Source organism: Dunckerocampus dactyliophorus, chromosome 4 (genome assembly GCF_027744805.1).
Source record: "Dunckerocampus dactyliophorus isolate RoL2022-P2 chromosome 4, RoL_Ddac_1.1, whole genome shotgun sequence".
Classification (NCBI taxonomy): domain Eukaryota; kingdom Metazoa; phylum Chordata; class Actinopteri; order Syngnathiformes; family Syngnathidae; genus Dunckerocampus; species Dunckerocampus dactyliophorus.
In genome coordinates, this window is record NC_072822.1 from 1,218,760 (window position 1) to 1,239,703 (window position 20,944).

The 20,944-nt window shown below is 42.6% G+C and overlaps 3 protein-coding genes across 19 annotated transcripts in view; 1 reads left to right on the forward strand and 2 right to left on the reverse strand.

The window, feature by feature from the left end:
- The first annotated feature begins 546 nt into the window (after positions 1 to 546).
- ascc2 (activating signal cointegrator 1 complex subunit 2) lies at positions 547 to 20,893 on the forward strand. 9 transcript variants are annotated; one of them, XM_054774632.1, is made up of 21 exons: positions 550 to 677; positions 1,189 to 1,292; positions 1,370 to 1,528; positions 3,087 to 3,260; positions 3,356 to 3,485; positions 3,566 to 3,633; positions 3,719 to 3,832; positions 5,527 to 5,639; positions 5,714 to 5,788; positions 5,889 to 5,993; positions 7,044 to 7,112; positions 8,573 to 8,647; positions 8,725 to 8,926; positions 9,037 to 9,233; positions 9,583 to 9,702; positions 9,772 to 10,002; positions 10,072 to 10,165; positions 10,247 to 10,338; positions 12,247 to 15,119; positions 15,181 to 17,580; positions 20,166 to 20,893. In XM_054774632.1, exons 2-19 carry the CDS (start codon positions 1,209 to 1,211, stop codon positions 12,416 to 12,418), a joined length of 2,274 nt encoding a protein of 757 aa, XP_054630607.1. In that variant the 5' UTR covers positions 550 to 677; positions 1,189 to 1,208; the 3' UTR covers positions 12,419 to 15,119; positions 15,181 to 17,580; positions 20,166 to 20,893. The 9 variants fall into 9 exon arrangements, with proteins under 9 accessions (XP_054630614.1, XP_054630607.1, XP_054630608.1 ...); XM_054774633.1 differs by having other exon boundaries at positions 15,181 to 15,610; positions 20,166 to 20,887; XM_054774636.1 differs by having other exon boundaries at positions 15,181 to 15,606; positions 20,166 to 20,887.
- On the reverse strand, positions 12,452 to 15,733 carry rnf215 (ring finger protein 215). Of its 9 annotated transcripts, XM_054774647.1 has the most exons (9): positions 15,375 to 15,729; positions 15,161 to 15,307; positions 14,973 to 15,044; positions 14,333 to 14,418; positions 13,676 to 13,730; positions 13,460 to 13,564; positions 13,271 to 13,387; positions 13,073 to 13,198; positions 12,452 to 12,993 (listed from the first exon to the last, which is right to left on the reverse strand). In XM_054774647.1, the coding sequence occupies exons 1-9, from the start codon at positions 15,588 to 15,590 to the stop codon at positions 12,874 to 12,876; spliced, it is 1,044 nt and encodes a 347-aa protein (XP_054630622.1). In that variant the 5' UTR covers positions 15,591 to 15,729; the 3' UTR covers positions 12,452 to 12,873. The 9 variants fall into 9 exon arrangements, with proteins under 9 accessions (XP_054630622.1, XP_054630626.1, XP_054630621.1 ...); XM_054774651.1 differs by lacking the exon at positions 14,333 to 14,418 and having other exon boundaries at positions 13,073 to 13,183; positions 15,375 to 15,731; XM_054774646.1 differs by having other exon boundaries at positions 13,073 to 13,387.
- The window catches only part of LOC129179402 (uncharacterized), a 107,847-nt gene continuing 102,805 nt past the window's right edge, over positions 15,903 to 20,944 (reverse strand). Inside the window, exons 39-41 of the mRNA XM_054772605.1 lie at positions 20,314 to 20,397; positions 20,086 to 20,245; positions 15,903 to 18,383 (exon numbers count right to left, since the gene is read on the reverse strand). Of these exons, the coding sequence (XP_054628580.1) occupies positions 18,101 to 18,383; positions 20,086 to 20,245; positions 20,314 to 20,397 (527 nt within the window). The 3' untranslated portion in view covers positions 15,903 to 18,100. The remainder of the gene's footprint in view (positions 18,384 to 20,085; positions 20,246 to 20,313; positions 20,398 to 20,944) is intronic.

Sequence of the window (20,944 nt, forward strand, 5' to 3'; positions counted from 1 at the left end):
GCTCATTGTTATGTATTGCAATGAGCCAGTACTATTTATACTCCTCAAACAATAAAGGGAACACTTCATCAATCACACTTCTGATTTTTTAAGCTACTTTTTTCTCGTTAGAATACAACTTTTGTCTTTTAATATTTTGACTTTATTCTTGGAAGGTTAGAACTTTTTCCACAACCTAATTTTCCAAAGATTACAACTTAATTTTGTGTTCTCTTAACATTACGATTTACAAAAAATCTATTTTGTCTTTGTTATTTCAACTATAGGCTCCTAAAATGACATTATTTTTCCTACTATTACGTCTTTACGTCTTTAAGCTGCCTTAACAGCGGTAGCTAATTAATTTCAATAATTACGTTACATTTTTGCGCATGCGCATCATGTCTTGCCACGCCTCTGCTATGACGGCGGGCGGTAATGATTTTATGATCACGCCAACAATACATGGTTTCAATACGTGCAAGAAGTAGTCTCCCTGGAGCCCGCTAGGAGGCGGTAAACAGACAAGAGAAACCGTGTTGTGTCTCGGTCGGTGACAAAGCTGCTATTACTGCGCATGCGTGCTATTTTCCCAGCCAGAGACGTCGGACATAATTTAGAAAAACAGCGGAAGAGTAAAAAGTGCTGACATTTTCACCATCGTGGCTTCACGGAGGAGCGGACACTGAACATAGCAGGTGGGTGGATTTGTTATCTCATTTAAAGTGTGACATAAAAGTGAACTTTGCGGTGGGTTAGCCTAGCCACGCCACGCTATGCTAACGCTAGCTGCCGGGTATGATTGACGCGCTGTCAGCAATGGCCTTTTCACCCGTTAGCTCAGCTTAGTCTTTTTTTTTTTTTTTTTTTTTTTTTTTACAAATTTGTCGTTATCGCATTTACTAATTACCTGGCTGTCGTAACGAATGTTTGTATCTCTACTGATGGTAAAGTAGCTCACTAAACACACTTAGTAGTTTTAGGTCCCTGAATGCAACACCTCCACAGCAACGTACCTAATTTAATATTTCCATGACGTCAGCAGCCCAAGTACTTTATTATTTCATTGTTTAAGTTTAACCAGAATTAAAATAAGTCCATATGTATTTTTTTGTGTTGTGTTCACAAGCAAAGTCCAAGTTCCAATTCACTTCGAGTGAAGAGTTTTGTAAGTTGAAGTGTACATCTTTTTGCTGTGATTGGTCGGAGACGTTTGAGGGGTAGGAGCCATGGCCTGCGCTCGGGTACCCCTGGATGAGCAGCAGGTGACGGAATGTGACGTGCTGGGAAAGGAGCGCTCCCTGGCTGCTTTGGTGAGTCAGCAGATCCCCCAGGAAGTTCCTCCTGCCTTTCGCAGGCACCTCCATTGACACCTTCTCTTCCTCGTTAGCACCCCGACAGGAAGCAGGAGCGACTCTTTGTGCCTTACAAGCCGTTGTTGGACGGCGGCTCTCCTGCTGAGGTGGAGGAGTTCTTGGAACACGGCAAGTTCATCTTGGAGGACCTGGAGTGGCTGCTCGCTCTGCCGCATGACAAATTTTGGTGTCAGGTGAGCCACCCTTGATGTGCTTAGGGCGCCTTTTTTTGCTTGTCTAGTAATAGGCCATAGTTGTTTGCCTTTGTGACACTCAAAGGGAAACGTTGATAATAATCGTACCCTGATCCCGCTTTTATTGCTGTTAATTGGTTCCAGACCCAGCCGTGATTACTGGATTTTTGCCAAGTAGGATTCCTTATTTATAAATGGAATGTTTTGGTCGTTGGAGCATAGAAAACCTGTTTATGACCTTCTAAAAACGCTTTTTAAGATTGCTAGAGCTTTCTAGACATGAAATAACACCCCTCTAGTCTCCTTTACACTTCTATTACCCAATATAGTAGACATAATAAAAGAAAATAAGACATAGAAACCCTGTTTACGACCTTCTAAATGTTTTTTTAAACACTAGAGCCCTCTGGACATGAAATAACACCCCATAGTCACCTTCACACTTCTATTACCCAATATAGTAGACATAGAAAACCTCTTCATGACATTTAAAATGTTTTTTTTTACATTGCTAGAGCTCTCTATAAATAAAATAACACCCCTATTAGTCATCTTTACACTCCTATTACCCAGTATAGCAGACATAAGACATATACGACATAGAAACCCTGTTTACAACCTTCTAAATGTTTTTTTTAAACACTAGAGTCCTCTAGGCCTGAAATAACACCCCATAGTCACCTTTACACTCCTATTTCCCAATATAGTAGACATAAGAGAAAATAAGACAGACGACCTGTTTACGACCTTCTAAGTTAAGTTTTTAACATTATTAGAGCCCTCTAGACATGAGGTACCACCCATGTAGTCACCTTTACACTCCTATTACCCAATATAGTAGACATAAGAGAAAATAAGACAGACGACCTGTTTACGACCTTCTAAGTTAAGTTTTTAACATTATTAGAGCCCTCTAGACATGAGGTACCACCCATGTAGTCACCTTTACACTCCTATTACCCAATATAGTAGACATAATAATAGAAAATAAGACATAATATAGACACACACATATGTTAGCATTGGGAGAGTTCCGTCTGTACTTCCGGGTTCTGTACGGTACTTTCTGCGGTGGCCATTGTCTCACCAGTGTAACATTACTGCCACCTAGTGACCAGAGTAGAATACTACATATCATCACAACATCATTGAATGGGTCTTCTGAATGCCTTATATTTGTATTTTAGTTCATTTAGTCATTTTTATGCTTGAAAATGTTTCATTTAGGCCAAACATTAGCACAATTTGTTTAACTATGCATATTTTTGGACTAATAGGCCATAGTTAAGCACAAAAGGGCATGAATTATTAATTCATATATGTTGAAAAGACCTGATTGAGTGAAGCCTTGAAGTTCTGGCCTGCCCTGGACTGTAATGTTGTAATACGGGCCGTGACTGGGCCTCGTGCCACGCTTTGGACACCACTGTTGGAACCAAACACCGCACACGGTTCTCACATTCATGTGTCGGCATATACGTGACGTTTATCTGCACAACTGGGTATGGATTTTTTTTGTGTCATTGGTCTTTGCGTGGTGGTCCTGCTGGTCCACCAGGTGGTGTTTGATGAGTCCCTGCAGAAATGTTTAGACTCGTACCTTCATCACGCTCCTCGCGGCCTGGACCTGGCCGCCCCGCCCTCGTCCCCGGCGGTGGCTGAAATGCAACGCTCGGTCCACAGGGCCGTCTTCTTGACCTTCCTCAGGATGGCCACTCACAAGGAGTCAAAGGTGGGCATCAATATCTGCCAATCTGCCCTCCCACTGATGGCCAGCATAGGGCAGCATTGCTGACTGCAAACATCTTTGGGCTTCTCTTCCTGCAGGAGAACTTCATCACGCCTGCTGTGTTTGGAGAAATCATCTACGAGAACTTCCTCTTTGACATTCCCAAAGTGATGGATCTGTGCGTGCTCTTTGGGAAGGGCAACAGTCCGCTGCTGCACAAGATGATAGGTGGGCGTCTGATGACGTCATCTAGTGTTTTCTATGTTCTTGCTCGTGTTGTAACTTGCTTAGGGGCCTCCCTTTTGCAGAGAACATCTTCACGCAGCAGCCGTCTTACTACACAGACTTGGACGAGACCGTACAGACCGTCTTGGAGGTGAGATTCAGAAGAGCAAAGCACACAAACGTTGTGGATTGCAGCAGGAAGTCAACAAACGGTCACGTGCTTTGTCACCCATCAGGTGTTTGACACCATCACGGAGAAGTGCGGCCTGCAGTGCGATGGCGCTGCCGCCGCTGCGCCCATGAAGCTCGTCGCGAACATGCAGCCAACTGTGGTCAGCATGAGTCAGCAGGTCAGAATGATGTCACATGCCAGGCGCTTGCTCACGTCGTTGTTTCCTACACTCACGTCCATCACACGCTGACACTCACGCAATTCAACATGTTTGATCCTACTCCCTTCATCGTGGCTCAGCAATTTCTGAGAATTCATTCACATGCTTTAACACAGGGGCGTCAAACTGGTTTTCACCTTGGCCATATTGCAGTTATGGTTACCCTCAGGGGCCACTTCTAACTCTGACAGCATATTCATGTATCATCACCTCACGATATTATCACTCATTTGATTATCCTTTTCACTTTGCATTGTTTTACCAACAAGCTTTTTAACATGATTAGAGCCCTCTAGACATGAAATAACACCCCTATAGTCACCTTTACACTCCTATTACCCAATATAGTAGACATAATAAGAGAAAATAAGACAAAGAAACCTGTTTACTATCTTCTAAATATGTCTTTTAAAATTTAGAGCCGTAACATTTAATTATCATTATTCTCTTTGTATTGTTTTACCAACCAACTTACATTTAAAAATGTCAAGGCGCCAGGCTATACTATTGGATAATTGTCGTTATAATAATAATAATAATAATAATAATAATATAATAATAATAATAATCCTGTTAGTAATACATAATAATTATACTCATTATTTATTAATTATTAATTTAAAAAATAATTTAAAATTGGATTTGACAACAAAAATAACTTTCTGTCAACAAATTGACAACAAATACATTTAGCAAGGAAGATTGACTTTTTAATGTTTAAATATATATATATATATATATATATATATATATATATATATATATATATATATATATATATATAAATATTAGTTAATACAATATAAGTACAGTAGTACCTCGCATAACGTAAACCTCCTTTTACGTAAATTCCACTGAATGTAAAGAATTTATGTAAAGTTTTTGCTTCGTATTACAGAAGAAATTCCATAAAACGTTAAGCGTCAAGTCGGTGCAAGTTCAGAAATCCGATTTGAATAGCTCGCGCAACAACAGAGTACACTTGGTGACGCCTTCTGACGCTTCACGCTCTCATTGGCTGATTATCGGGGCACCGCCTATGCTCTCATCTCATTGGCTGACTTATACAGCACGTATGTGAGTTTGTGTGAGAGACAGGCTTCTCCCTTCCTCATCGTAGTCGCCCTTAAACTAGTTGATTGTTTTTGTTTTTCAGTTTTATTCATTTATAGTAATCTTATTTATTACCTAATTTTATATTGGAATGTAACTGTACTATGTTTATGCTAACGTTTTCTTACATTTTCCCACCATATTTGGTGGACTTTGAATATTTTGAAGGGCCAAAGGTGTGAGTTTGGGAAGATCTTGGAACGGATTAGGCTATTTACATGTATTTTATGCTTCGTATAACATAAAAACCCTATAACATAAACGTTCTTGGAACGGATTATTTACGTTGTAGGGGCGTCTACTGTATATTTAAATAAGTTAAAAACATACAAAATATTTATCACAATAATAAATACAATAATAAAAAACATAACTATTTGAAAAGTAGTGAAATAAATACAATTAAAATACATACAGTATATGCAAATATAATATAAAAATAAGAATTTCTCAAACAAGCATGTCAACTGTGTAACAAATGAAATGTGGACTTGTTTTCCAATATTCTAGTATTTATTACACATCTTTTGCCCCCGCAGGACTTTGTGGACATTGTTCTTTACCTGTGTGACTCCAGCAGCACCTTGCACGCCTTTCTGAGCGTCTTCCCCGCCGCCTGCGCCACCTTCCAATCTCGCAGCTTCCTCTGCAGGTAGACTGGCGTCAGCGTGAGCTCTCTGAAGCCCCCACCCTCAACTTAATCAGTCACTTTTCCTCCCGCTGCAGACTGACCTCTTTTTACGAGACTGTCGTGCCTGACCTGGAGAAGGCCATGAAGAAGAGGAACTTTGAGGATAAATGGTGAGCGAGTGAGCGAGCGGAGAAGTGACACCTGATTGGCCTCTTCAGAGCCAATGAATCAATGAATGAATGAATGAATCGGAATTAAATGTCCTCACAGTCTCCAGGAGGACGTGTGGAGGAGGCTGTCTCACTCCTGCCGAAAGATGCTGGAGACGGCTCACCTGCTGCTGCATCACACCTGCCTGCAGCCCATCCTGGAGGGGTGAGCCCACCACACACTCACACACACACACACACACACACACACACACACACATACATTTTTATGTTACAGTAATCCTTGGCTACTTGCGCTTAGAATTTTGCAGCTATACTCTTTTCAAAAATAGATTCATTCATACATCATGCTGTTTTGTGGTTGAATACAGCCTATTTAAAAAAATATGCATCTTTAAGCACATTTTATATATATTTTTTCCTAAATGAAGCATTTTCAAGCTTAAAAATGGCTAAATGAAGTAAAATACAAATATAGGGCATTCAGAAGACCCATTCAAATAAGTTGTGATATGTAGTATTCTACACTGGTCACTAGGTGTCAGTAATGTTACATTAATGACACAATAGCCAACGCAGGAAGTCAAAAAAGAACAAGGAGCTCTCCCAGCGCAAAAGACCATTTAAAGATGACTATGGGGATGCTATTTCATTCCTAAAGAGCTATAATAAAGTTAAAACCCGTATTTAGAAGGTTGTAAACAAGTTTTTTGTCTTATTTTCTCTAATTATGTCTACCGTACTGGGTAATAGGAGTGTAAAGGAGACTATAGGGGGGTTATTCCATGTCTAGAAGACTCTAATGTTAAAATCTGGAGTGTAAAGGCGACTATAGGGATGTTATTTCATGTCTAGAGGGCTCGAGTAATGTTAAAAAGCAGATTTAGAAGGTTGTAAACAAGTTTTTTATGTCTTATTTTCTCTTGTGTCAACTATATTGGGTAATAGAAGAGTCAAGGTGACTACAGGGGTGTTATTTCATGTCTAGAGGGCTCTAATCATGTTAAAACCTGTATTTAGAAGGTTTTCTATGCTCTTATTACCAGAATATTCTATTTATAAATAAGGGATCCTACTTTGCGGAAATGAACTTCTGGTCAAGTCTGGAACCAATGAACTGGAACAGGAATGAGGGATTATGATACTTGTTGTGTGATACTGGGATTCATTGTGGAAAGGAAGAATTGGTTCCTTCCTGTGCATATGACAATAAACAGTGCCTTGTCTTATCTTACAGTATGTCTTGTTTTTATAGGGCAGAAAACACAGCAACATTTGCAGAGGAGCTGCTTCAACACTTCACTTCCTTCCTGTCAGAGAAAAGGTGAAAGGCTGAAACTAATGAAAACTAAAAGGAATGTTGTGGTTTACACGTCTTAATAGTTTGATAGACAATGTGCAGCAAATATATTTGGACATATATGTTGGAACAACTCATCAAGTCCTGGTTTACTGTGTTACTATTCTTCCTGAGGATTAATGGAGTTTAATCATCATCACTATTGTTACATAATACTGTATATGGAATGTGCCCAAATCAGCCTTTTGTTAGTGTGTACAAAACAGCACTGTATACCTTACAACAAAGTGTGCTCCACAGCCAACTCTTCTTCTCTCTTGGACTGGTGCTCCCTAGCAGGCGAACACCAGTGCCTCCTATAGCTCAGCTCCTGAATCACAGCTCAGAGCCACACATACAATACTGCACTCCTTTGCAATATCATGCTTCAGATATCGCTCCCTCGCTATATTGCGTTTTTGCAAAAATGTATGAATTAATAAATGCTCAGTTTCCTGGTTGAATATGGCCTATTATTCGTAAAAGAAAATGCATATTTAAGCAAGCATTAAAAATGACTAAATGATCTCACTAAATGAAGTAAAATACAAGGCATAAGAAGCATTATAATTGTGACTGTAGTATTCTACATTGGCTACTAGGTGTCGGTTTTCGGTGAGACAGGCACTAGACCCCTCACTAAGGTTCCCTAGTTACTGTGTAGTTTTATTTACCTCTCACTTGGCTTATATAATACGAGGGTAAAGCCGCAGGTAAGTACACTGTCCAGAAAAAAACAAGGAACTGCTAACATGTGAGTGTGTTATCTTATTTATGTCTAATATAACTTATTTTCTGTGATTAGATCGACTATATTGGGTAAAGGTGACTATAGGGGTGTTATTTCATGTCTTGAGGTCTCTAACAAATGTTAGTGTATTTAGGTGATGGTAAACAAGCTTTCTATGCCATAACTCCAAAAGTATTCAATTACTTTATTGAATCCTACGTCATGGAAGTTGACTTTTAACCGCCATAAAGGAGGGATTACTGTACTGCTGTTGCTCCAAAATCACATGAAAGACAAGAATCCAAATAAAACTATAATTATCAGACTCAGTTATGGGGCCGATATGAGGGAATTATGACGTCATACCGATCAGTCCAATAACATTAAAAATAGCTCAGATAAGCGATTTGTTAAAAAAAAAAAACGCTCCAATGAGGCAAGATTAACCGTACCATGAGGGTGAACAAATCAAGTGCTCCGGGGGGGGGGGGGGGGGGGGGTGACATCGAGCACACAAACCTTATCGGCCACCTGGAACATCCAGTGCCACGGCGTTTGAAAAGTCCGTGGGGTCATACCGGCTGCTCGGAGCACATGTCCGAATACAGTGCACCTTGTTGGACCACAGCAGGTGGCTCCTCCCCCTCCATACCCTGCATCTCCTGATAGCAGTGATGTGGTAGTAATAATGTCATATTTCATTTTGTCCCGGCAGGTTCCTGTCTGACTACGACAAGCTCTTTCCCATCGCGGACGACGTCAGCCTCCTCCAGCAAGCACTTCCTGTCTTGTATCCTTGCTTGGTTCCACCTCGTGTCGAGTCCGAGTGCTACGTTAAAGCGGCCTTAACCCCCGCATTCGCCTCAGAGACGAGACCAGGACGTCCTACTTGCTGCAGGGCGTCCAGAGCGCGTGCCGGCACAAACTGCAGCCAACCGCTTCCTCGTCGCAGCCCGCCAATCAGGGAGCAGTGGGCGGGGCTTCATCCTGTGTGCGGGAAGTGGAAGGTGGAAGAGAGAGCCCAAGTGGTGCAGAGGCCATGTTGGACGTCTCGCCTAAAGGAAGTAACGTGAGTTTTTCACCGTTTAGTCACATGACCGCTCCGAAGACTATCAGTGATTGGCTGCGTGTGTTGTTTTTTGTTTGTTTGTTTGTTTGTTTTTTTTGTTCTGTTTCCAGGGATCGTTTTGTGCTGTGAGCGAGGGGGAGCTGGAGTCGCTGCTGTCGTGTATCAGAGACCTGCTGCCCGAGCTGGGCGAAGGCTTCCTGCTGGCGTGTCTGCGGGAGTACGACTACAACTCTGAGCTGGTCATCAACAACATCCTGGAGGACAGACTGGCGCCCGGCCTGGACAAACTGGACCGAGCCATGCCCAGGTGTTCTTCACGCCCTCGGGTCTTCTGTTTGCAATCTATTTGTGGCAGGGGTGGGGTGGGTGTTCATCTTATTTGCATTATTGGTCATGTCACAAGCAAGACGGTTCCGCATTTAGGTGGGGTGGGGGCACAGCAGAACCCGCTGCTCGTTGAGAAGAGCAGTACGTTCTTTCATGTTAGTCTCAAAGCGTCCAATAAGACCAGGAAAAAGTGACGTTTTCAGAGTTACGATGCCATCTAGGGTACGGACTTGGAACAGTCGTGTTATAATGTGTTTATGAGCGATGGTGGGCCGCCACAAATCAATGAATGTAAGGGAAACACTGTGTTATGTATTTTGTGCTGTCAGGCCGGTGAAAGAGCAACTCCCCTGCGTCCTGAGCAGCAGGTCCAACGTGTTTGACGACGACGAGTTTGACGTCTTCCGCAGGGATTGGGTGGACATGTCCCGCGTCCAGAAGGGCAGGAGGTGAGCGAGCGCTCGTTTCTGTGACGCCGTTCCTTAAAAGGCGACCTTTAGCGTCGGACGCTCCCGCAGGAAAGAAGGAGACGCCCACGAGCTTGTCGACGACAAGCAGCACGTGACGGAGCAGCGAGCTCGTTACCACGCCTACCAGACCGTCGTGGAAGAGGTGGTCGTGCAGCCGGGAGAGGTGGCGGCAGCGGGCGACTACAGCCTGGACGATTATGACGACGAGTACGATGACACGTATGACATGAACCAAGTGGGAGCTAACGACCTGGACGGAGACAGCCTGCTCAGCAGGAGGTACAGCCAAGATGGCCGGCAGGTAACGCCACGTCTGCCCCCGACTGATGCGCCGGCGTTTCCCTGCAGGCCCTTCACACTCCCACGAGTCCTGCAACGAGTGACCAGAGCTGAGGGCGGCGGGGACGATGGCGAGGAGGAGGAAGACGACAACAGCCTGCAGGTTGGAATGGCTCACGTGACAAACTTGCTAGAAATATACTTAAACATTTTTAAAATTGTATTTATTTTTTTGCTCCTCCAGAGCAACATGAACAGAGACCAGTTTGTTCAGGACCCGGCGGTGCTGAGGGAGCGAGCCGAGGCCAGACGTGCCGCCATGCAGCACAGGAAAGGGTAAACCCCTTCACATTTATGGCCACTAGAGGGCAGCAGAGATTATTTAGTTGCGCAGAGGGCTTTTAACTTCCCACAAGGGTAAAAGCATCTCGCCCTCTTCCTGCTCCCAGCATGCGAGCCACACGCACCAGCCTTATTTGTCTGCTAATGATAGTGATTTGGCCATGTTTAGCTAGTAACATTATTGAATATATAGACCAGGGGTGTCCAAACGTTTTCCAGTGAGGGCCACAAAGTGAAAAATGAAAGGATGCAACTTTGCCACTTTGATATTTTGTAGATAAGACGTTACAGTATATTTCAATGCTTCTCAGCTTTGTCATGTAGATGAAAAAACATATAATATCTAATATCTCTTCTTATATATTCTTAGCATATCAGTGGTAGACTTAACTTCCGTCTTTGCTCTTTTTTACCCCCATTTTAGCCATTTTGTCTTTTTCCCAAATATTGCCACTTTCTTCGCAAATAGCAAATTTTCTTTAATAGTGTTCCCTCGTTTATCACGGGGGATAGGTTCCCAAAATAGCCTGCAATAAGTGAAATCCATGAAGTTAGCAACTTCATTTTTTACAATTGTTTTCAGGCTGTAAAAGCCTTCAGCGTACACTTTATACACTTTTCTCACAGGCAATAACATTTCCTCACATTTCTCTCTTCTTTAAACACTCTCAAAAGTTCAAACCTTTGTTTGAATTTTAATGATGACACAAGAAATGAAGTCACTCACATGTTTCACTCTTGGCCGTGCCTTTTCGTCCTGGCGCTGTTCCGCTCTACTGTAGTGCTTTTGTATCCTTGTTAAAACACATTGCTGCAGATGAACTGAACATTTGCAAGCAAGCTAGCAACGACACAGGAGACATTGCAGGATGGCATGAGGGAGATTGATTGATTGACAATGATCTCCAGCCAATCAGGACACAAAACGGGCTGTAACGGCATTCGTATGCTGTAATAAAAAAAAATTAAGCCCGAAAAAGAATCTGCGTAAGGTGAACCTCAATAGAGCGAGGGAACGCTGTATTAGGACTTTACTCCGATAATATAACTTTTGGTTTCTCATAATTTTATAACATTTTTTTTAACATTTCAATGCTATGATACTAAAATGCCAAATTTTCCTCATTACCAGTTTATTCTTGTAAAATGACGACATTTTTCTCGTAATATTTTGCCTTTATTCTTGAAAAATTGCAGCTGTTTTTTCCACTTTCTTCTTGTAATATTATGACTATTTCCATATTTTCACTTTGTTCTTGTCACACGACTTTTTCCGAAAACTAATTTTCCAAAAATTATACCTTTCTTTGTCATAATATTACAACTTTAAGTGTCATTTTTTTCCTTTAATATTTCAACTTTGTTACTAAAATGATGTCGTTCCTCAATGTTACGCTATTCTAAAAAAATGTAAAATTACATTTTCTTATACTTTTTTCTTGTAATTTTTCGAATTATCCCTTTTTTTTTTTTTTTTTTGTTTTGTTTCCAAATATTTCAACTTTCTTTTTAAATATTCATAAACGGTCTTTTTGTATTATGACTTTAATTCCCATGATATAACTTTTTCCCAAACCTAATTTTCCAAAAATTAAAACTTCTTATAATTACAACTTTTTTCTCATAATTTTTTTTTTTTTTTGTTAAATTATATTTTCAGTATGCGCCACTTTGGACATCATCTTTCCTCTCTGCGGCGCCCTTGAGCACGTGCCCGAGAACGCCATGAACGCCAGTCATCTTATTTCGGGCCCAAGCACAATTTCAACTGTGAAAAATATCTACATTTTTCTTGTCCATGTGTTCTTTCAAGCCAATAATGATTTTTAAAAAAAAAAAAAGCAATCTCGAGCCAATTGCAAACCTTTTTAAAGGTGACTCGTCCTCTTCCTGTCCCTCCAGCATCCACCCAGAGCGAGCCAGTCAGGTGGTGGGACGCCCCAAAGGCCAAGGACAGACTCTGGAGACATTCCTGGACAGGCGCAAGAAGGAGGCCAACAAAGGCCGCGGCGCCAACCACAGCCGCCGCAACATGGCTGACCGCAAGAGGAACAAAGGTATGATCCCCTCCTGAGGATGGTGAGGGACTGCAACGAGGGCGTGTGGCCACGCTTCACAAGATGTTTATTATTTGGAACAAATCAGCTCAGTCATGACGTCTTCAGGACACTGGCGCCACATGGGAGCTTATTGCATGTGCACAGGAGCGTGCATGTGACGTCATCCAGTCTGCTCAATGAGCACGAAGCGTTGCGTGTCTTTTGTCCCGACAGCACGTGTCGACGCTTCCAATAAATACTTAATAACACTAACGTGACATCATTTGGACCTAAACATCCTGCTGAGGTTGTCATGGTTACAGAGGGCAAAAAATGCCCTCGCCAGTCTGGTTGCTCCCACATCCAGCATGGGTGTCTTAAAGCAAACAAACAGTGTTGTGGAGTGTTAGCCAGCCCCAGACAAAGGTCTCCGTGGCGACCGCTAGCTGTCTCTGTGGATGGAAGACGACTGAAGTGGCTGGCCTGGTGGTCACATGACCATCTCAGCGAGGATGCTGCGCTTGCACAGCGGGCAGGTGTGATGCAGCAGCAGCCACGGGTCCACGCAGTCCCGATGGTACTCGTGTCGGCACGGCAACACACGGAGACACTGCGCGCGCACACACACACATACACACACACGGACACGCGTCAATCGCTCGCAAGAGCTCGGAAGAGTGTCAGCTGACCTGGTTGTTGTTGAATGCCTCCAGACACACGGCGCAGGTGTCTGTCTCGCACCAGCGTTTGGGCCGACGGTACGTTTTGGTCTTCAGGGACAGCATTGTCTTCAGGATGTCCTGTTTAGGAAGCAACTGAAGGAGACCATGCGGTTTTGGGCGGCGTTGCGCAGAAAGACGCAGACACCAAAGAGGCCAAAGTTCTACCTCGGAGTTGTCGTTTAGCTGCCGGTCCTGGTACTGCCAGCGGGCCTGAACGATGACGCCCGTGCTGAGGATGAGCGCCACCAGCAGGACAGTGTCCCAAAGCTGCTGCAGGTACTTCTAAAGACAAAAGTGACATCTGCACCGCGCTGCCGGAGCAAAGATGAGCCCGCGCCCACGCCACACTCGTACCTGCACCTGTGAGTTGGTCTCCCCCGTGCAGATGACGCCCTGCCACTCGCCATAGCGACCCCCTCTGGAGCGGCCGCAGCTGGACCACAGTGTGAGCGTGGCGCCCTGTCCCCAGTGCGCACACGCGTGCGCGCGCGCACGCACACACACACACACACACACACACACACAGCCGGTCACATGATCACTCCGAGGGTTGCTAATGGCAACACTCACCAAGTTGTCGTGCAGGACAGTGGTGAAGGTTATCTTGGCAGTGACCTGGAGACCCCTGAAAAACATCATTCAAATTGTGAATGACGTGAGTCAAATGTCTTTTTTTTTTGTGTCCATTTTAGTATGCTCAAGAATGGACACGGTGTACCTTTTTTATGAAGTGGCCAGTAAATATAGAGGTGGGCGATACTACAGCACACAAAAATCTGATCAGCCACCTGAAACACCAGCACTGCATCATTTAGAAAGTGGAAAAGGTTTGCCAGAGACCTCCGTGGCGTTACACCGGCTGCTCGGAGTGTGTGCCCGAATACGGCGCATCTTGCTGGGCCACGCCTGGTGGCTCCCTCCCCTCTATACTCTGGTTCTCCTGATAGTAGTGATGTGGTGGTAGTAGTAATATCATATTTGATTGGGTCAAATCAACAGGTACACTTGGTCAAATTCTAATTTGTTGGGAGTCCTTACCTCCAGGTGTGCACAAACTACACTTAAATCTTAATAAAAGAAACATATAAACGTTTATATAAATATATTTCAACAACACAACAAAAACCACCCAGATATTTGTGAAAATACAGAAAAATATCGAGCTCATCACAGCGGTATCATTAATATCGCTATTTGGATCGATCCGCACCCTGGCTAGTTTAGTACCTGAGCAGAGCACTAATGAGCCTGGTGACATTTTCAGACGTCTGGATCACGATGACAGGCTTGCACAGAGCCTGAGACAGATCCATCTGTACGACACACAAAACACAAGTCTGCGTTGGATTTGTATGACAGGAAAGTCACAAGTAATTGCAGTTGGTCAACAGATTTCAAATGTGAAAGACCCAGGCACGTGACCATTTGTGCACTAGATGTAGTACCGGGACCAACCAGCGAGAGGCAGTAATGCGTCACCCAGGCAGACGAAGAAGAGGTCGGCTAGCCGTTAGCTTATCTTGGGAAAGCGTCTCATGTTTAGCATGTCAGCGGTTAAAGCAGCACATTTCGGCTATTTCCTGATGTATTGTAGATTACTATCTGTGACGTATATCTGTTTATATGTTAAGCCACTATTTTTGCGCCATGTGTTAACACCGTTTCATTGCCGACTTCGACATTCTTGTTTACGTTCTGGCGCTCACTGTTGACCAATTGGAGACTAGAAAGGTGTCACGTGGGAAGTGACGCATTGACGTACGTTTGGAATTGTTTTTTACCATGTGACCAGAATGATTAACACATAATTACAAAATGACTGCGTTTCAACATTGTTTGTACGTCGTGTACGTGACACTTTAATTACCTCTCTGACTGTGTTTTGGTTGAGAGCCAGGATGATGAGAGCAGACGCTCCAAGGACCAAAGCTCGCTTCATCTGCACAAATTACAAATCCAATACTTTACATTTACGGTGACCAATCAGAGCAGAAGTCGGGGCTCAAAATCCACGGTAGGTACTGTAGTCAAAATGGTGAAATGTTCTTTGCTTACTCTGCTGACCACCGTCTCAGTGAAGGACTCCTGCTTCCCAGTGGACACTTGACTGTCATCCACTGGCAACACGCCGATCCAAAGCTCCGCCTCCTTGGTGACGCCATCACCCTCACCTGCGCTCATCCCAGGCTCCTCCCCCTGAATCTGCAGGCAACGGCAATGATGTAACAACACTAACGGCGTCAATGTTAAAATTCCGTGCTACCTATACCAGGACCAGTTCTCCTTCCAGGTGGTGCGGTTCCTCGTTCCTGCCCTCGGCGCTGGCGGCCACCACCTCACCGCGAAGCAGAGTGCCGCCGAGCCGCTGCTCCACCGGGTACACCTCCACCACCGCGACCTGCTCAGCCGCCGCTGCGGCCATCAGAAGCCCCGCCGGCCACAGCAGAAGGACGAGTGGGGACAGGCAGCGACGAACCTCGGCCATGGTCCAGCGGCCTTAAGTGGGTGAGGTAATGGGGCGTTTAGGCGTTTTAATTGGTGGCGACCATTGTTGGGAACGAGCTGCTGAAGCTAACGCAACTAGCCGATAGATTGTAAACAAGCGAAGGGCACTTCCGGCCCACACCGGAAGCTACATTGGGGCGATTATCTTGAGTGGAAGTGACGCCTGCCTCGTGCCGGACGCTAATTCGGTAACTTGAGTCTTTTACACAATTTTTACACTCTTGAGTGATACGTAACCCTTACAACCATTTCGTCAAGCTAATTGTTGTGTTAGGATTTATCTTTAAGCAAGAATGCTCCAGCATGTACTTCCGGTTTCGTCTTCAACACAAGCTACTTAAAAAAATAATTTAAATCATGTCAAATGTTACGTATCATACACAAATTACATGCTTTTCCTGGACATAAACTATGTTTTTACCCTCAAAAATACAAAGTACCCGGCTTTATATCAAATGATTAGATTCTAATATAATAAAATATATAAATACTCAAGTAAAAATGATAACTTTACTAAAAGAATACAAGACCACCCACACTGCCTTCCTTCATAAATATTTTATGTACAAAATATTGTTCCACACTTATATTCAAGATGAATGATACGTACTTTACAGACATTAGTCACGTGACATACATGAAAGCATACATTTCCACTTTTGTACACTTTTAGTTACATGCTCTGCTTTTAGGCTTATCATTGGACTTTTTGATGTTGTTTGTACAAAGTTACACTTTCTACAGAGTCTGCATTTCTGTCTGCAGTTCTCACCAAGAAGATGCTTTCAGTTGAACGTTTTGGCAATAAGCGACTCTTGCGTGTCTTGGCACATTGTAAACTCACAAGATGAATAATACATCCAACCAACCAACTAACTAAACTACCGTGGGTTCCTTTTCAGCACTGACTTGCTTTTTAACACAAAGACTGTTAAATGACACCTGTTTTTCTTGTCGTTTCTCAGCATTTTGGCAGCTTCCCTCCTGAACAAGTAAACAGTCGCCACAGTTGAACCAAAAAATAGAAATAAAAAAGGCAGAAAGCAGGTCATGGGACGGCTGCCGACGAGCACGCTGCGGCATCCAATGGGAGCGCTGCGCTTGCTCTAAAGCAGGGGTGTCCAAGCTTGTTCTCGGGGGTGGCACAAGATCTCGTGAGATGGAAACCTGACGCGGCTCGGGACGCTAATAAACTAATTCATCACACAATAACTGAAATCAAACCCAATAGTGTGCATGTGTGTCCAAACAGGCGGGAAGCGGGTTCACTCTGTGCATCACTTTCAGCACCTTGACGCGTTTGTTCCATAGAACAGCATGAACAGAGTGAGCCCTTTTGTCAGTCAAACAGGCTCTTTGTGTCGATGGGTGGAGGCGGGGCCGCTAGCATACACACAGAGTATGCTAGCAGAAGAGTGGAACGTAGTAGAAATGGTGGTAGTGGGTTGACTTTTAAAATATACATTTTGTTCTTGAATATTCCAAGTCTATGCTGCTAACATGTCCTCATGTTTCCTCCTAATATTACCGCTTTATTCTTGTTAGAATGCTACTTTTTTCTCTTTTGCCTTCTCATGAAATTACAGCAGTTTGTACATTTTATTTTCCAACTATTTCAACTTTCTTCTTGTAAATTTTCTTCTTAATTTTATGACTTTATTCCCATAATATTACAACTTTTTCCCCCCCAACCTCATTTTCCAAAAATTAATTTGTTTCTCATAAAATTACGATTTTTTTTTAAAGAAAACATCATTAAAAAACATATGTGTCAACTTCACGCTCCTAATTTTCCTGTTAATATTTTTGACTTTGTACTTGTAAAATGACCGATTTTTCCATTTTTTCCCTAAATGATATGTGCTGTGAACCACAAATGGCCCCCCTTGGGACGCCCGTGCTTGAGAGGCGTAGTGTAGACGGCGTGGACGCGCATCAAGCACCCCTCTGAAGGACACAAAGTGAAGAAGGTTGGTAGAAACGCGGGTCCGTGTCCTCGTTGCGGGCGTCCTTGTTGGTTTAAAGGCCGTCATGGAGAAGATGCAGCGATGCTAAAAGTGCCGTCCAATCATTAATAGAAAATGGCCGTACGGGAGGCGGGACGTGAGCGGCCGCGTGTGTTCATGAAGGAAATGACTTGTGGATCGTCGTCGTGACGCAGGAGTCTGCCCTTGTGAGGCTGGTTCCAGTGTGGGGGGGTGGGTGTTGCTTAGCGACTCATTCAAGGTTGAAGGTGTCATGCATGTGAAGGACCTGGAAATCCGGAGAAGAATAAAGGATTGCGCTTTCGGGCCTAACAAGGTCGCGTTACGGCTTGGACAACTGGATCATGTGATGATATTACTGTCTGGTAATGCTGCCCCCTGCTGGTTAGGAGGTTGGTTAAAATAAGGGAGCAGAGACCCCCCCAAGGCATTTTTACACGTCATAATGGACGTGTCTCCAGGCGTCCTCACATGGAAGGACTTTGATCCCATCCCGACGTTTGGCTCATCTTCCCTCCTCGGCGGGCCTGGTTTCAGACTTGGTCTTGACGAACTCCTTGGCGACCTCGTCGGCGGGCCGCTGGGACAGGATGCGCATGACGGTGGTGCCCGTCTCGTCCGTGTCCACGCGCGGCCCCAGGGGACACCAGCACACGCAGCTCTTGCGGTCGGCCACATCGCGCAGCTGCAGCACGGCCACGCCCACTACGCGGTCCGCCCGCCCGAAGCAGTAGTCCTTCACCGCCGCCTGCAGCTCGTAGCAGTCGGGAGACTCCTTGCCCAGGACGCTGGGGGGGGGACAGGATCAAAAGTGTCTAAGCTAGCTATGCTAGTTGCTAACTGAGAGTCAACCTAAACCAGGGGGGTCCTAACGAGGGCAGCATTGCAAACTCACTCTTTGCCCTTTTTTTGACCCACTTTTCATCTTTCCTCTTACATAATCCTCCCAAATCTGCTTTCCCACTATATTGGCACTTGATGATTGATGATTTCGCTTCCAAAAATGACAACTTTTTTTCTTTTGTTTCTTATATTATGACTTTAAAAAATAACATCACTTTCATCGAATATTTCAACTCTGTGCTCCGAAAATGACACTTCTTCCTCATGGTAGTAACACTTTATTCTCGTAAAATGACCACTGCTTTTAAAAAGGTTTTGCAAATATTTCAACTTTCTTATTGTAAATGAAGTTCTCGGAATATTACGACTTTATTCCCACAATATTCCAACTTGTTCTCCAACATAGTTTTGTTTCTCATCACATGACAGCTTTAAAAAAGGACTCTCAGCTGTGTGCTGCTAAAATGACATAATTTTTCCTCATATTCCCAACACTTTATTCTTCTAATTTTGCAATTGTCTTGATTTTATTCTTGTAAAATCACAGCTGTTTTTTTCCCATTTGTTTTTTTTATTTAATTTCCAAATATTTCTACTCTCTTCTATTTTCTTCTGGTAACATTATGTCTTTATTCCCATTTTAACCTAAAATAAACTTAATATAAACTTAAACTTAATATATATAGACTTCCCCCCCAATGCTTTGTTTGTCTTATTACATTACAACTTATAATATACTGTAATATAACTTATATTATTACATTACAACTTATAATATACTGTAATATAACTTATATTATTACATTACAACTTATAATATACTGTAATATAACTTATAATATTATTACATTACAACTTATAATATACTGTAATATAACTTATATTATTACATTACAACTTATAATATACTGTAATATAACTTATAATATTATTACATTACAACTTATAATATACTGTAATATAACTTATATTATTACATTACAACTTATAATATACTGTAATATAACTTATAATATTATTACATTACAACTTATAATATACTGTAATATAACTTATAATATTATTACATTACAACTTATAATATACTGTAATATAACTTATAATATTTCAACTTGATTCTTCTAAAATGACATTATTTTTCCTCACAATATTACAAGTTTATTCTCGGAAAATTGCAACTTTTTTCTCGACCGAATGTGACTTTTTTTTTTTTTTTTTACTTTATTTTTGTAGTTTTAGCTGTTTTTTTTCCAGCTGTTTCAATGTACCTAAAGTTGTTGCTTTGTTAGTGCCTTGTAATATTACAACTTTAAAAGCAACAACCCTTTTTATTGTAATATTCCAACTTTATGCTACTAAAATGACATTTTTATTATATTTTTCCTCATAATAATATTAGTTTACTCTCATAAAATGTGAACTTTTTCCTGTTTGATTTTTCTCTTCATATTTTGACTTTATTCTTGTAAAATGACAGAATTTTCCATTTTTGCTGCTTTTTTTTTTTTTTTTTGTTAAATGATATTTTTAGAAAGTGCAACGAGCCAATTAAAAATAAAAGACAACACACAGCCCCGACCCGCTCTTTGGACACCCGTGACCTTCCCGGTTTGACCCTGGAACAGACTGTGAAGTGTAGAAACTCACAAGTGGAAGGTCTCGTTGAACTTGGCGCTCCAGCTGTTGTTTTTGGACTTGGTGGTGAACTTGCGCTTCTTGTCCGCCAGGAAGGGTCCCACCATGGAAACCTCCACGAACGGCCGGAACATTCCCGACGTCTGCCACTTCATGTCGTTGACGGCGATGACTGGAGGACGGGACGGGACATTTTTACCAGGCTCTTCTGCCAGGACGGCGTCTTGCGTCCGAGCTCACCTCTCACGTTGACCTTCCGCTCCTTGGCGAGCATCACGTCGATCTGCAGCACCACTTCTCCTATTGGCTTGTCCACCCCGCAACCTAGCACGCAACGCAGCATTACTGCTTCTTCTCTCTTCACTTCTTTGAAATGATATTTGAATATTTCAATCATAAATGATGTACTGTAACTTCCTTTTTAAAAATATTCAGCTTTTCAATAATTCTGTATAATGGAACTAGGAGATATGCACTGTATAAATGGATATACTGTATCTCTAAAGATATTTCTTAAAATGACACAGTGTACGGTATGTCTTTATTTTTTTAAATAAATATTAAAAATATGAAATCATGAAATATTTTGGCCATTGTGTTTTTGAAAGAGATGCTACGCTGCGTTTTGTCTTTGCTACCTCCTCATATCCGAAAGGAAGGCTAAAATGTTTTTAAAGGGCACAAGCGCGCCCTCTGCTGTACGGCCGGGGAATGACCGCCACGTAAAACTAATACAGTGTTTCTTTTCAGAATGATGATGTGCGACTTTAGCACTAAAACCCATGAAGTTGTAATATTTTGTGTTGTCTTGATAAAATACATTCGCCTGTGATGAAGTAAGTGTATTTTATTGATTAAAGTGGTCCGTAGT

What these genes read in the sequence shown, in the direction of transcription:
- ascc2 (XM_054774639.1), top strand. Translation starts at nt 1,209, where the DNA reads ATGGCCTGCGCTCGGGTACCCCTGGATGAGCAGCAGGTGACGGAATGT. An exon ending in TCTCGCAGCTTCCTCTGCAG is followed by an intron (nt 5,640 to 5,713) that starts GTAGACTGGCGT and finishes CTCCCGCTGCAG; the next exon opens with ACTGACCTCTTTTTACGAGA. An exon ending in CTGGACCGAGCCATGCCCAG is followed by an intron (nt 9,234 to 9,582) that starts GTGTTCTTCACG and finishes TTGTGCTGTCAG; the next exon opens with GCCGGTGAAAGAGCAACTCC.
- rnf215 (XM_054774642.1), bottom strand. Translation starts at nt 15,590, where the DNA reads ATGGCCGAGGTTCGTCGCTGCCTGTCCCCACTCGTCCTTCTGCTGTGG. An exon ending in TGGAAGGAGAACTGGTCCTG is followed by an intron (nt 15,308 to 15,374) that starts GTATAGGTAGCA and finishes CGTTGCCTGCAG; the next exon opens with ATTCAGGGGGAGGAGCCTGG. An exon ending in AGGCATTCAACAACAACCAG is followed by an intron (nt 12,994 to 13,072) that starts GTCAGCTGACAC and finishes GTGCGCGCGCAG; the next exon opens with TGTCTCCGTGTGTTGCCGTG.